We start from the raw sequence: 16891 nt of genomic DNA, 5'->3' as shown, positions 1-16891 counted from the left end.
AGAAGAAAGAGAACAGAAAACACAGAATGCACTGTCAGAGAGAACTGGAGCCCCACTCCACATGCAGGTCCACTACAGTTTTCAGTCAATTCATATACAAACCAGTCAACAAGGACTAATTAACTTCACAAAAACACACAAAAAAAAAAACACAAACACAAAAAAACACATTTCAAATATAATGGTGTTATGAATAAGATGCACACACACAAAAAGGAGAGACGTCCTGTGCTGGCCGAAAATGCACATTTTGGTTGGATGGAATGGAATGTTCTCTCCTTCTCTCCAGCAGTCAAGGCAGCTGGGAATGGGATGAGGCGAGAGTGGGAGGGTGCGGGTCAGTATGCTTGGACCGTGTGTGTATGTGTGTGTGTGTGTGTGTGTGTGTGTGTGTGTGTGTGTACTTGCATTTGTGCATAAACTGCCTTTCTTTTTACCTTTGCTGTGTCAGCGATAGTGTCCATCTAGTCAAAGAAATTACTAAACAAAATATTTGTTAATGAGAGGCTTTTTGATATTTATATTTTATATATATAATGTATATCAGCTATACAATACATTAAATTAGTCAAAAGTGACAGTGAAGACTTTTAGAATGTTACAAAAGATATTTCAAATAAATGCTGTTTTCAAGAATCAAGAGTCTGAAAAAATTTAGTTTCCACAAAAATATTGAGTGGCACAACTGTTTTCAGCATTGATGATAATAAGAAATGTTTCTTGAGCACAGTCAGTATATTAAAATGATTTCTGAAGGATCATATGACACTGAAGACTGAAAATTTAAATTAAACTTCTCCATCACCAAAATACAGTACTTTTTTGTAATATATATAAATAGAAAAGGTTATTTTAAATTTTATTCATATTTCACCATATTACTGTTCACACTATATTCTGATAAAATAATTGCAGAATTTGTGAGCATAAGAGACTTCTTTCAAAAACATTTTTAAAAATCTTACCGGCTCCAAATTTTTGAATGGTGGTGTATATATAAACCAACCAGTTACTGTAAATATATTGACTTACTGAATATTGACTTTAATAAATATTGGCTATTTTTTCTGAAAAGACAGAAATTATGATTAAAACAATATGGTTTAGAATTAACACTGGTCTGTTTATTTCTATTTATTTCTAAACTGCTCAAGTGCCCTGTTGTCTTCCCTCACAAACTCTCTCAAACTTGTTTTGTCTTTCTCTAACTCTCCTCTGCTCTGACCCGTCCTAAAAACATAAACACTAGACTTTGAATGTTTTCTTTTCCTTTTGGTCACAAACATAAAAGCACACATGGACCAAATACTAAGAACGCCAGTACTTGGGTTTGCTAAGAAATAAGATCTATTCCTGCAGATTTCTGGAATTGTAACTTCTGTGTACACCCTCACTCACACACACACACACACACACACACACACACACACACACACACACACACACACACACACACACACACACACACACACACACACACGCGCACACACACTCTGCATGTCATTGAAAGGCAACCACAGTGAAATGTTCAGCTGCCAAACCGTATTCATACAATGGCCCTGCCTTGAGTTACTGCAGTAAAGTGTGTGCTCCTGCTGCTGAAATAATGCTGGGTATGTGTGTGATGAAGAGAGGGAGGGGGGGAGGACTTTTATGGGTCCTTATGAAGATGTGAATTGTGTTTTGTTATGTGGCATGGTGTGTGAACTGCAATAAGAGAAAGAGATTAGTTGCGCTTTGCTGGCTTTCAAGCTTTCAAAGGAACTGCATTCACATGGAAAAATTAGACATATGCCATTGGGCTGGTTGATATATAGTATAGAATATTTACAATATGTTCAGAATTAATTTTTCATTATATTATGTTGTGTACTACAATATTTTTCTTTTTTGCCCATTAAAGAGTGTCAGTTTCAGTTAAGAATGAGAGCATCAAGACAGTTGTTTTACTATCATCTTGATTTAAACTTTATTTGCAAAAATGTCATTTTGATTTATTTATTCGAATCAACCAGATCCGAAACTCTGATTTAGTAAATCACAGTGAATTAAAAATTTCACAGAAGTCTAATGTGATTTTTTTTTTTATGTATTAAATTAAATACATAATATTAAGATATTAAAAAATAGGGGGAGGGGGGGATCTATCCTTTGTTATCCAACATTTACTATTCCAATATTTATTTATTTTAGCTATTGCTTAGCCATAGTCTCAACATCAAAATGATGACAAACCTACAGTTAGATTATCTCAATATTTAAAATGTCCTCTTAATCAATATAATTTTCCTCCCCGGCGTCTAACTCTTTCTTAAGGGTTGGCAGGTTTATATCCCTGTGGTTTTGGTTTGGTTGATTTGTGGGCAAGTGCCTGCTGGTTACAGGTTTGTATAGTCACTGGCTTCCTGACATAACAAAAATTACCAGTCAGAGTGCAATAACATTCACAGAGAGCACCAGATAACCAAAACACATCTCTCAGAAAAAGAATGTGAGCGAAGCCATAGTTGTGTGTGCGTGCATTGCGTGTCTGCTGACATTGATGGATTGTTACCACATGTTGCTGACGGACAAAAAGGTCTCTGTGTTCCAGCGAGATTCTGTATGCAGCTGGGTGCTCAGCGCACACACACACACACACACACATGTGTGCAGAGAGATCATATGCATCATACTGACTACTAGACATTTACACAGAATGGCAAAAAATGTAAACAGAACAGGTAAAAACTGATATTGTTTTAGAGTTTGTCAATTTTTAGCAGTAAAATACCAAAAAATTGTTAGTGTCCCATTAGTTTCAGGCTGAAAGGATGAGCTTTGCAGATTAAGGAAAGTGTGGGTATGTATTTTCTGACTGAGAGGATAATTATAGGCTTTATAGGGTGTGTGCACTGCACTTGTGCATTTCATAGTTTGTATGTGGTGCATAGTAAGTGAGCATTTTATTGACGTATACAACGTATGGATTGATACATTTGAGCTGGGGGCTTCCTGCACAAATATCTCATGTGGGGGCCTTTTCTTTTTCTACCTCTCCAACCTATATTATATTTTATGGCAGTGCAAGGGCAGTAGAGTTGCTATGAGTCAGCTCTGAAAAGTGTTAACAACCACAAAGACACTGATACTCTGACAATCAAAACCACAAGCACAAACACTCAATAAACACTTATTAAGGTTTTCTCCTGAGGGCCTTACCTAGAACAGGATTACACAGTAAGGAAAAGTTCAAATAAGAGAGGTATATGAATGGAAAGAAGGAAGAAAATGTACTGTATTTGATGTAACTGGCATAAGTTTGTTTTTGGTGTCAGTGCCACAAGTTTGTTTAGAGCCGCCAAGCAAGCAGAGGAAGAAAATTAATTGGTTTTAATGACTTCATTCACAACATGCTGCTCCATTGAGGTTTTAGTCATACCCTTCCGCCTCTTTTCCCTCATACACACAAACATTATGTCATTAATCTCTAGAGAGACTTGGCACTGTAAACACCAGTATCCGTGGTATCGCTCATCATAGCTCAACACACACATCTCGGGAGTCACGGGACAGGGTACTTAAGTTGAGAAATGTGCTCATCAACATGAACTATGCTTTTATGTCTGAGAGTTGTAAATAATAAGGCGCAGTATATATTAGAATGTATATGATAATTTAAATATTTAGCATATATTGATGTCTGTATATCCTAGTGCATCCTTTTGCATTATTGAAGGGAGAGAGAATGTTTTAGAAATGTAACCTCTCTGTTCTGCCAAGGTTACCAGCTGAAAAACGTTTCCTCTGCTAAGTTAGTATAGTTACACGGCACAATGTGCTTTCTCAGCCTCTCGAGATCACATTGTACGTGAAATACACAATGACATCTATTTTCCACTTGTTTCCTATTCATTAGTGCTGAAAAGTACCTGCTCTTCAGATATCATAAATTATGTTGTCTTGTACGTTACATAAATTGCATATAGACAGACAGACAGACCGACAGACAGACAGACAGACAGATAGATAGATAGATAGATAGATAGATAGATAGATAGATAGATAGATAGATAGATAGATAGAAAAATGTACTTGTATCAAGTGATTATTTCCTGAATCATGTGATCATATGATTAATAACCATCCGTTTCTCTGCTCTCTGTCTGCTTTCTTTCTAGAACTCCATCCGGCATAACCTGTCCTTGCATAGCCGTTTTATCCGTGTACAGAATGAGGGGACTGGAAAGAGCTCGTGGTGGATGATCAATCCTGAAGGGGGGAGGTAAAATGCCAAGGCGACGTGCAGTCTCCATGGACAATGGTAACAAATACACCAAGACTGCACGTGGGCGTGCAGCCAAGAAAAAAGCAGCTCTGCAGGCTGCCCAGGAGGGTTCGCTGGAGAACGTTTCTGCTGGTGGTCTGTCCAAGTGGCCAGGAAGTCCCACTTCCCGGAGCAGCGATGAACTGGAATCCTGTTGGACTGACTTCCGCTCAAGAACTAACTCCAATGCTAGCACCCTGAGTGGACGCTTGTCACCTATCCTGGCCAATCCAGAGCTTGATGATGTTCCAGATGGCCCACCCCTGTCTCCAATGCTCTACTCCAGCCCCAGCAGTCTTTCCCCTCCCTCGTCATCCTCATCAAACTCCAAACCGTGCCCTGCTGAACTTCCAGGGCTAGCTGACTTGACTGGCACAATGAATCTCAATGAAGCTGAAAACCTAATCGTCGATCTGTTGGACAACATCGCCACACAAGTGCAGGTAGTTCAAGGGTCTTCTGTGTTCAGTTTTGGCTCCAAGAGCACCACATCACCCACAAGCTCCTCTTCATCCCAAACTGTGAGCAGCAACACCGGAGGATTCAGTAACACCATTTTTGGTTCTACAGCAGGAGGCCTACGTCAGACGCCCATGCAGACCATCCAGGAAAACAAGCAAATGTCATTCTCCAGCGTTTCTTGTTTTGGGAACTCACTTCAGGAGCTGCTGAATTCTGATTCTCTGGTCACGCACAGTCATAGTGACGTCATGATGACGCAGTCCGACCCACTCATATCACAGGCCAGCACTGCTGTCACCTCTCAAAACTCCCGTCTTCGCAATGGCCTCATGCTGCGTAATGATCCCATGATGTCATCCTTCAGTTCTGTGCTCAATGGGCGAAGTAGCCACCTCCAGAACAAGCAACAGGGGCCCAATGTCCAGGGTTCTTTGCGTTCCCTCTCCAACAACAGGGCGCAAAGTCTAGCTAACGATGCTAATAATTTAGTCTCCGCAAAACAGCACCTCCAGCCACAGCCCTCCATGTTGATGACCGAGACTTCGCTTTTACTCTGGCCTGAATGGAAGTAACGGGGTGGGGATCTGTCACCCCTCAGGAACAGATTGTTTTCCATCAGACTTGGACCTGGACATGTTTAACGGCAGTCTGGATTGTGATGTGGATTCCATAATTCGCTCAGAACTAATGGACTCTGATGGACTAGATTTTAACTTTGATGCACTGGTGCAAAACTCTGTTAGTCTGAATCCTGTGGGAAACTTCACCGGGACAAAGCAATCCACTCAAAGTTGGGTGCCTGGCTGAAGGCAGTCACTTAGGTAAGCCAAAATATGCAGTCATACAGTGGCTGTCCATGACATGGAGAAACAAAAAGGCAATTTGATGAAAGACAAACAAATTTCAGTTTGATTAGAAAAGAAATATTTTAATAGGGGCCATTCAAACAGGACAAAGGCAGGATGCAGCACAGTGGAATGGAAACAAGGTCTAGAGACACTTTTTTTAAGCTTCTTTCAAGCACTGTGTTTTTTGGAATGCTGTGTAATGCGTGAGATGCTGCAAAGACCCGAGACACAAACACACTGGTCAAAGCTGTCTGTGTACCACATGTTTACATAGAAAAACCAATGGAAAAGTACTGCAGTGGAATGCAAAATCACTTTTTGATTGAATGGCCCCTTATACTGTACAGGATGTTTTGTTTTTCTTATTAAATTTCTTATTAAAGTATTACTTACTTTTCTTTCTCTCTATCTAGGCTCAGAACTGCAGAGAAAACAACAAACAAGAGAATAACAACTACAAAGAAATATCCTGCACAAAAAAAAGAAAAAAAAACATCCAACAGACTTGAAGTATCCTTTGCCAAGTTTGCTGTCTGCGGCAAGCACTGGATGATATGCCTGTTTACAGGTCCATCTGACTACAACATCCTGATGATGTTTACCTTCAGTTCAGCAGACCAAGACTATAACAAAAGACTGCCCATTGGAGAAACAAACAAACAGCGAACTCACAGATCATTATGCAACATTATGCAATGTTTAAAATGATCCCTTTGTTAAGAGGTGATGTAATCTAAAAAGAAATTTAAAGAGGCCTGTTGTAGCTTTCCTTTCATAAACATTGTTTCCTTGGCCGGGGTCTCTCTCTACTTTCCCTAACTTTTTTGTTAAATGATTGGCTACTTCTGTCATCCTCATAGCACTAACTGTGTAGTCACTGATCGATATAGAGGTGGAGACTTAACCTGAAAAATTACAGAGCTCAGGTGGAGTAATGTAGCTCGACACCGTGCACTTCAACCATTGCTTTCATTTTGAATTCGCTGTTACCATTCAGTAGTTAGCCTAGTTTCCAATCTGAAATATAGTTGCCTCATAATAATACTTAAGTAATAAATTTTTGTGATTGAATATAACCATATAAGAAGTAATTACTTTGTGTGTACTGTCTGTAACTGTACAAAAAAGTGGTAAAATCGAAAGCTTAGCAGGTGGAGGCGTCTTATTTAGCCAGCAAAGTTATGTTTGGACTTCTCGCATATAAATGTAGCCAAATGTAATGAATAAGTAAATATTAACTTGCATCGTGGACATTTCCATGCCATACCAGGTGCTAAATAATCAGTGTTGAGCCCTGTCCTATTATTAAGGCCATCTGTGTTTCCCTGGCCACGAGGGCATAGTATAATTGATTAGCATTAGCAATTAGCATCATGGCAGCATTCAATGATTGATGGGCCTTTCCTCTGGAAGCCATCTTTACTGAGCAAAAACAATAAGCTATCTTTTATATATTTGCCAAATTACTTGAAAATGTAGGAGACGCTGGCAGCCAAAATCACAAAACACACAGTGAAATTGGGGACTTTTCTGTCCCTATATGCAAAATGCATCACTATTGCTCAGGGGAGAGTGGGGTCTCCATTACAACATCAGGGCCCTGTCTTGAATTAACTGCAACCTGGCTGTACACAATTTCAAAAAACTTTTTATGGACATTTGTACATGAACAACAGACTTCTGATGTAAGGAGATGAAGCAACAGGAATCCATCCTGTTATTGTCAGTTTCTTGATGTCTTTATGGTGGGTTTGTCACTATATTAAACTTTTTTTTTGTTTGTTTGTTCAGTTGTGCTCAACTATTATCACAAATCATGTACAAATCCTAATGCTCTGTGTTTCTGTCCCTCGAAGTGGGTTACCCTTCACTGCATACGTCCTTGTAAAGCATGCATGTAAATGTACATATGCATAGTGTGCAATGCATATATATGTATACATCCTGCTATACTTATGAAATTTAGTGTTAATACAGATATACTTTTAAAGTCCATGTGCTGAACAAAATAAAATTGTTGTTAATTGGGCAGTTGGACAGACATGGCTTACAGCAGGTGTGTCAAAAGAAACATTACAGTATGCATTTAACTCTTTATGCACGCTACATGCATTTCATAAATGAATAAAGCTGCACTAATAACCAACAATTTGTTAAAACAAAAGCAGAACAGATTAAATTTACTATTTCACATATCTTTTGATTATATGCTTGCAAATTTGGTAATTACGGAATATTAATCAAGCATCATTGACAAGAAAAAAGAAGTTTAGATGCAAGAACATGCAACAATGTAAATTAAAGTGTTTATATGTCCTAATGTAGGTAAAAAGTAAAATCTAGTACAAAATACTGATATAATAAATGAATGCATAATTTAAGCCATATGTTTGACACACCTGCTTTACTCCAAGATTCCACAACCTAAAGCTTTTGCCTTCATCATATTCAATTGTCAAATTCAAATTGTAGATAATTCTATCCAGTACGCAATGAAATTGCCCCTACAAGGCATCTGAACCTTGTAAATTTTTATTGTCTCAAAAATTGCCTTGCTTGTATTCTTACACCTCTTTCACTAGAAAAATAAACACCATAAAATTCTTGTTTTTCCAGATGACTGACACAGGTACATGTCTTCCCATATACAACTAGTTGAGCATCCTCAAACAATACAGGTTTTAATTACTACACCCATCATTATAATCAGCAAATACCGCTATTTCCACATTTTCCCACCTTGAGCGTAGCCTTCCTCCCTCACCGCCTTCTGCTTATTACATTTGCTCTTTTACTTCTTATCTTATAGTCATATGACTTCTTTACTAGATGTTTGTGAGTATTTTTCCTGTGTACTCCATTTTGAATTGTAATCTAGTTTGTATAAGAAATGTTGCGCATGTAAATAAAGCTTGGTTGAGCTATACAGTATGTCTCTGCTGTTGTTTCAAGTTAATTTAAAATTCAATCCATTTAAACCTTGAACAAGTCCCAACAAGATGACTTTCCATCAACTATGTTGTGACTTTGGCTTATTTTGAGTGACCTCTTAAAACAGCAGTCACTTTGGCGAAAGACTAAAATAAATATATTTGTCAAGTGTTACATTGAACCTTGGCTTATGCCCTTAGGAAGTTATGGTGCACTGATAATATGACTTTGGTTATATATATATATATATATATATATATATATATATAGACTTTGGTACACCTTAATGTACTCTCAAAGTGTCAGTTACAAGGTTTAATGTCAATAAAGTTGTCAGCATCTCTTCTCTACATACTAATATAAGAGTTCACAAACAGCTTATATGTACAAGTGACATAAGACGCTCAACAGCCAATACTGACAGGGCCATAAGAAATGTCTGGAATTCCCCACCTGTCCTATTGAAACACAGATGCACTCACTCCCAAAGTTCAAGGATTGTTATATAACTCTAAAGGCAATTCTGTTTTGCCAATACTATGGATCAGAGGTCTGTATATTTATGTGTGTATTCAAGGTGTGATCTTTGCTATGGGAACAATATTCGGAGTCAGAAAACAAATCTGACTTCAAAGTTAAAAGGTCTCCGTCAAAATTAATAAATTTGATATAAATCTTGCTTTAAGACCAGTGCTGTTATTGTTAACTAAAGATACAAATAAAACTACTAAAAACAACTTTTGTGTATCTTAATAGCACAGCATCATGCCTTATGATATTTCTGTCTCACTCACGTGTGAGCACATCAATATATCTATGATGACAGATAAGTAACAGTGTGTGCAATTAGGTGTGTAGAGCGTGAGGTATTTTATAATAGTGCATTTGTGTGTAAACAACAAATAAAGTGCTATAAATGGGCTAATGGACGACTATATTATGTATCACAGGCGTGCCATGAATGCCTTCACCTCTGACTCCTCAGGTGAGGCCAGACCTGTCACTGCTGCGGTCTGACCGGTCAAAAGCTGTGTGACGAGAGATTGATGACATGGGGATTGGAGAACTGGGCTGTGGTGTGGTGATGTCATTGCTGAAGGGATAGTGTGACATGGTAAAAGAGCGACAGAGAAACAAAGAGAGAGAGAGAGAGCCAGTGTGAGGGATCTCAGGTTTACTATCCATTAGGCAGTAGAATACAATCTGCCTCAAAGCAGTGTGACGTAACTGAAAACACCATTAGGCCTTGTCACACACTACACGTACAGTACACCAGCAGGACATAGGCATGTATACACTCAGCATTTAGAGCAGGGATGGGACAGGATAGTCAACTAGTCATCTAATAACTAAAGAGCCAATTAGTGATTAGTAAAGAGGACTTGTTTTTCTTCTTTAGTGCTTATTTGAGAACATCATATGTTTCAAGGCATTAAACACAGGAAGGAAAACACAGTTCAACATTTGGAAGAAAAGCGCTGAGCAAATTACTACAAGGTGGAAAGGGGTTTGTACAATACAAATATTGCAGAAAGATAAAGATTAAATCTCTGCATTAAGCCAATTTAGAGCAATGCTGCTAATTACTGTCAGGCTTCAAATGAATGCTGTACAATTTTTCTATTATTACGCATAATTTGTTTTGTGAGAACTATGATAGTGTTGTGAAATAAAGGGTACAGTTATTTAGGTTTTATTCAATGAATATCACTTACCCTATTAAAGGGCTACACTCCACATCCATACAATATACAGTATCATGTGCAGTGCTGTGATCAGTGAGAACCTGAAATCAATGCAGACAGAGAAATCCTTAAGTGAAGCACACATCAATCTACTCGATCAGCTGTGCATTACCTCGCTCTTTTCAACCAACAGAGGCCTGGTCTAATTGCACAGCACAAGATCCTGTGAATCTGTGGTAATCCTATCTTCAGTCACTGGTAGCCTCATTTAACAACTGTATCTAGTACACTTGAACCAGTTACAGGGACTTCATCCCTGTTTAGTATGTCTCCTCTTCTAGTGCTGCATCTCACACATAAGTAAATAATGTTTATTATGGTCTAGTAACAATTTATAGCCTATATCATATTCATAAAATCATAGTGACATTTATGTTTACTTTTCTGAAAAAAATGTTGAGAAGGTCAAGTTTGTAATATGCCATGTAAAGTCATATAGAGTATATGGGTCCAGAACTGAGCCACCATAGATTTATTTAGGTATTTTTTCCTTGTACTTACATAAAGAATAGTGATATAAAAAAAAAACTGCACCTGGCACGTGTTTTTTATTTGGCACATTGTTGTTTTATTGTTTTTTTTTTTTTTTTAAGTACTATTTTTTAACATTTTCATCTTTTTTAAATAGGACAGAATTGGATAGGAAAGCAATAAACAAGATTGTAAAAGGACTATGAGCCAGGATTCAAACTCAGGTCATCTGAGGTATAAATTCACAACAGGTCACACATGACTCAGACGAGAACACACTATAAAATACAATTTGAAATAACTTAGATAAACGTCTGACTGTAATGTGTCATTAAGAATCATGCAAGTCACTAGCATCACCAAGAGTCAGACCTTTATTTCTACAATTTGTCTTGCCATTCCTCATTATTTACCATCCACATCACAAGCATTTAATACTAGATCATTCATTTTATATAAAAACATGTCTCTCAAACACACGAATGCACACCTGTGTATGCATGGCAGGGACAGAGGGGGAAACATTTAGCACTTGATACTGTTGTAATGTCCAACAAAGATTCTCTATCATCTGATATGTGATCCTTTTCTCCTATTCCTTTCATCTTTCAGTGACCATTCTCTCTCCTATGAACCATCCCTTTCTTTTATTACAATCTTTCTATGTCACTGAGACAGAATAAATGAGTCCCTATTCTTGGTGAGATAATAAAGCGATAATCTACTGTATACAATCTGTGCCCTTAGTGATTTCTGACATGATTACAAAAGGAAAGTGGACCAAAGTGATGATTTATTAGCACCATTATGTGCATCTCTCACATAACATAGACATATTCACCCTGACCCTTCTCACACGGACACAAACACCAACCATCCAACTGCACACTCATCTCTGTTTCCCAGGCCAGATGAGTGCTGTAAATTCTATTCATTATAGGGTATACAGACCCACGGACATAAGCATGGGGTGGGGGGGGGGGGAGTGAGAGAAATAGATAGAGCACATTTATGACAGTCCTTAGGGAACCTTCTAATCAGCAGTGAAGGGAGAAGTAGGGCTGTACCTACATAAATCTTGGACAGGGACAGGGGAGAGGGGGAAGGCAAACAGTAGTATAGCACCCCACAAACACAAGAAATAAAGACAAAGAGTCCCATTGTGTTCACATCCAATGAAATCCTCAAATAAACCTCATAGAATCATATCTAAAGAAAAATTTGAATTAAAGAAAAGTCCTTTACCGTCTGTTGGCTGACTACATTATACTGTATATGCATGTTAGGTGACATCTCTGCATCATATCACCTGCCATTATGACTGCAATAATTAAGCTATAATTAATGTTAGCTGTGCCAACATTCCATTATCTAACAACATTATTAATGTGCATTAGTCTGATTATTTCTTTACATTATGTGCAAGTAGGTGTAGAGGGGTGGATAAAATGGGCCTTTTTTAGCTCAGGGTGTGTGACAATATTGTCCTGCACATTCTCAGAAGGGTTTGACGAGAGGTGTGTCACAGTGACAAAAAACACAGTGTGGATATTATCACCCAGGGTTGGAAATTAATGGGGGTTTGGGGTAAAAAATAACACCAAAATTTAAGATATTGGTGCAAAAATCCTCCTGTATTTATTTTTTATTTATAACATATGATCTCGTTCAGCAGTATGACATAACCAAGTGTGTTGTTTTCCCTGAATATCAGCTTGCCTGCAAATGAGATACTGATTTTACACAAATGTTCAATAAACAAGAACTTAATATGAAGTAAATTACGTTTTATTGTCAATACTGCCTGTCTAAAAAAGATACAACAGAACCACTGCATTTTTAATCTGTTAAGTAAATATTTCAATGACCCATTAAAGGCAGTCACTTGTTTTGTTGCTGAATGAATCAGCGGTTTTAGTTTCCTTGTCAACTGTATAATTTACTTATTTACATACTTTTTCATTTTCTATTTAAACAGATCACATTGTATGCAATCGTCATGTAAATGCATAATCCTCACATGTTTCTTTGCTAAAGCTACAGGACATCTGGGATTGCGTTGTGATGAGGATGATGATGCAATGTTTTGCAATGTCATTTAAAAATGTCAGGATGTTCAACCAATAGAAATTGAAATTTCAGGTATGATGGGTGGGTATAGTGGGTAGGGACGATGAGTAAAGACCAATCAGGGACTGTTGTACAGCAGGAGCATGCTTGGATTGGATAGATTGCTCAGATTAACAGCCATCGCATTTACCATTTGCCATAGAACAGAAGTGCACAACTGGAGGCTAAGCGCTCATCCACCAGAATCTCATTGCTTATTCTGTACATAAATGCATTGGGTCGACCAGCCAACAAGTTGGCCAGTATGGCCCATAATATGTAGCCTCAACACTTTGCATTATATCTTGTGCAACAGCTGCTGAATTCATTAATATTTGTCTAAAATATATAGCACCCCACTCAGAGCTCACAGAACAAAGTGAGAGAGTGTGGCTGGCTTTTCTGGACAGCATCGTGAGCAGATGAGTCAATCAGCAGTCTGTCGTCACTGTGTCATAATCAAAGCCACTGTGTTAGAGAGGAAACTGGCAGTGTCCAAAGCAGTCAGCTGCTTGTTCTCACTATTTTTCTTTCAGCAAATTAGTATGTTAGATGGAAAGGTCAACAAATTTTCCAAAAGCAAAACAAATCCCGCCTATATTTATGTTCATGTTAATTCCAAAACAAACCATTCAGGTTTTTGTCTCTCACCACCATACTATAAAGGTTATATTCAAACAACAATGCTGTATATATATATATATATATGCATGCTTGTGTGTGTGATATATAATAAGGCATACTGTATAAAGCAAGCTCTGCTGCACCATATGTCAATGCGCTGGCCAAAAGGTTATGGCTCCAACAACAATTACATGTTTATCCTTACAATCCATCCTGGTATAGTGTACATACTTGACCGTGTGTTTTTATTTATGCCGAGCAGGCTAAAGCATGTCTGGTACACCACAGGTGTTTTCATTTATGTCAAATAAGGTCAAACGAGTGACTGAGTAGGTGCTGGCATGAGACATTGACAGCAATGTATTTTGGGATTTGGTTACTTGCACCACTTTACAATCTGAACAGTGCCCCGAATAGTTTGTTCCTCTATCATGCTTTCACAAATCAAACACAGATAAATATGCAAAGCAGCATGTGAACTACAACAGCCAGACAGGCCCAAAAGTGGAGGACTTCAATTATCTCATTAAAGTAAGTCAGCATTAAGCTGATCATCTTTTCTTGCCTATTGTTTCCTGCGAGGGGATGTGGACATGTTTTTGATTAAACATTACGAGAATTTTAAAAACATGAATTTTATGAAATGAATGATGTGCACAGATACAAAAAAAAAAAAAAATCAAGACAAATATAAAAATGTATAAATATTAAAATAAGATAAGATAAAAAATAAGAATGGCCAATTTTGATTACATTGTCACTTTAAACTCAATTAAATATTAGTTTCATAGTTTCTCTAAACAAACTCATTACTTAAATTCTTCGTCATACATTCACGTTTTCCTTATCCCCAGGTGAGGGAGTGAATGTGTGTCCAAAGACTGCCCATAAGGAAGTGGTTGCCAAGGAGACAGCAACAAGAAAATGATGTTCCTTCCTTGCAAAGCAAACCAATTTACCTCACTGACGTAGAAGAAGCGCAACCACCGTCAGTGGTGTATATGTGTATGTGTCAAGGTTCACAAGATAATTAAATTTACACCGTTCATGCAGCCCTCTGAACACAGTTGTGTGCACTCTGTGGAAGCGTTATCTAAAATCTGACAAGCTGAGAAATACAGTACACATGACATACTGTTATCAAGATTGCCATCCTTGGCACCACACTCCCCTAGTGACAATGAAAGAGGGCAACCATATCTATGCAGCTATTGGCCAATGAGCACTCTCATACTAACTCCTTATTGGCTAGCTCCTTCAATCACATTACACCAATGAGACTTCTTGTATCCATGAGAATGAAGCTTGTAGAGCTATTTAAATCTAACCACTGAGCCAAAAGATGGCTCATATATGCATTTGACTCTGAGGAACAGAGAAACAGTAGGTTTGTACGTATAGTGTTGGACTGACGTCTCATGTCAGTCTCATTTGCAAAGTAATTTTGACTGCTGTAAAAAATAAAAATAAAAAAATAAACGTGTTGTGAACAATGCTTCATGTATTGTATTTGCATTATGAATAATATTTAGTCTACATCTTCATCAATTAAAATCTTTGACGTTTCTAGAAAATAATTTAGTCAAATGGTGGACAGTTAAACAATGTGGACAGTTTCTCAAAATGATAAAACAAGCTCTGTGGGAAGTTATTACGATATCAGCTTACCTGTCGTCTCGTGCGTGATTACGTCTCGCCTCACAGATGCACTTGGCGTCTCTGTGGGCTCTGAATTTTAGGATTTCTCACTAAACACCAGGCAAATACTATGAGTTTTGGAGAGGAATATAAATTAAGGATTTATTTTATTTAGACCAAATAAAAATAAATGTATTTTCTTTATCGAATACGTCAAGTTTTGAACTGTCTCACCTGTGTTTTTTCCCCGTTGGAAATAATGTTATATATTAAGGCAATCTTTATTTAATTATGGATTATGATTCCTAATTAACTTGTTTTAAAAATAAAATGGAAGAAAAGATAACATAAAAAAGCTCAAAGGCAGTAAGGTTTCACACAACAAGAGCCTCCCTGTGTCACATGACCATGCGCGTGGCCGTGATTGACCCTGAGGCGTGCGTGCGTCCCTCTTTCTGCTGTCACACAAGCTCGTCTTTCTGGATTAAAGATGATCTCTTTAAAACCGTGAAATCAAGGCCAAAATCGTTTGGAAATGAAGGTAAATGGGAATATTGTTTTTCTGTGCTGTTCACATCGTCTACTAAGAGCAACAAGTTGTCTAACGTGAAGAAGTAGATTGCAGGCAACACTTGATACTTATATTGTCGTGGTTTACTCTTTGTTTGTTTTTTTTATTATTATTATTATTATTGTCGGTTACCTGAATACAATATCACAGATAGAGTTGTTCATTGTAAGAGTTTATTTATTAATTTTCTTTAAGTTTTTAGTTTCTTTGTGCTTTATATATTTTGAATGTTTTGTTTTGCTACACCAGAGCTACTGTAGCAGCGTTGTGCGTTTCCATGGTGACGGTGCGTGAACGCGCGTGCTTGTCACACTCAAGGGTGCGTTTCCCAAAAGCAAATTAGTTGCAAGTTCCGTTGTTACCAAAGGAGTTCAGTGGAACATGCAACCGTAGTTGGCTATCGATTTTTTTTTTTTTTTTTTTAAACGCAACACTGGATGATATGTCATCGGTTGTATGTGGGATGCATTTTTAAAAGTAATAAAATTGAAAACAAGTCTTACAGGGCAGCAAACCTCTTGCTGTAATAAGCTATAGACTTAAGTAATAAAGATGACAATGTCAGAAAAATATAATTTAAAGTCTGCTATATATTCCTGGGACAGCTAAATCTTTATATTTACAAGAAGCAGTTGATTTTGTTCAAAAGATACATTTTTCTCCTTCTTTAACTATAGTTATGCATCTTTTTTCCAGACAGTTTTGGTTATAGGATAATGGACAAGGTTTCAGGCCCATGATACTGGTACACACCCCTATGGATCAAACATGTCTTTAATGGAGCTTCAGGACAAAAGTGAGCGTGTCTACATGAGCACTGGCCTCAGGAGACAGACGAGTGCTGAGATAGTGTCAGAAGCCCGTCGCTCTCTCAGAACTCTTGCCACACAGCGGCCTTTCACACCTCAGGAGAAGCATCGGCAGCTCTTTGGAGAATCATCTTCTCGTGCACTTGATGGACGACCACCATCTGCATTCAGGTAAAACAACATTTAAATAAAAATATCCAAAAACCACTAGGAACAGTGTTATATATTTTGCTGACTTGTGTAATTGCATTATCCCAAATGTTTTGAAGAATGTTTAAATCCAGAGAAATAAGCAATTTTAACTAGTGACACGGAGCATGTCCATAGTGTCATTGTGGCACCTTGCCACTGACGTCATAACCCCTCGATTTCCAGTT

At 37.7% G+C, this 16891-nt stretch overlaps 1 protein-coding gene across 2 annotated transcripts in view; it reads left to right on the top strand.

Annotated features, from left to right (window-relative positions):
- LOC109071451 (armadillo repeat-containing protein 2-like) overlaps positions 1 to 16891 on the top strand; it is a 51532-nt gene that overhangs the window by 18792 nt on the left and 15849 nt on the right. Inside the window, exons 1-2 of one of the 2 annotated variants that reach the window (XM_042746696.1) lie at positions 15535 to 15675; positions 16402 to 16685. In XM_042746696.1, coding sequence (XP_042602630.1) covers positions 16474 to 16685 — 212 coding nt within the window. In that variant the 5' untranslated portion in view covers positions 15535 to 15675; positions 16402 to 16473. Of the gene's footprint in view, positions 1 to 15534; positions 15676 to 16401; positions 16686 to 16891 lie in introns of those variants that run through there. The other variant, XM_042746697.1, reaches the window with a different exon arrangement.

Source organism: Cyprinus carpio, chromosome B20, assembly GCF_018340385.1.
Source record: "Cyprinus carpio isolate SPL01 chromosome B20, ASM1834038v1, whole genome shotgun sequence".
Classification (NCBI taxonomy): domain Eukaryota; kingdom Metazoa; phylum Chordata; class Actinopteri; order Cypriniformes; family Cyprinidae; genus Cyprinus; species Cyprinus carpio.
This window is presented reverse-complemented; position numbering and strand designations above follow the sequence as displayed.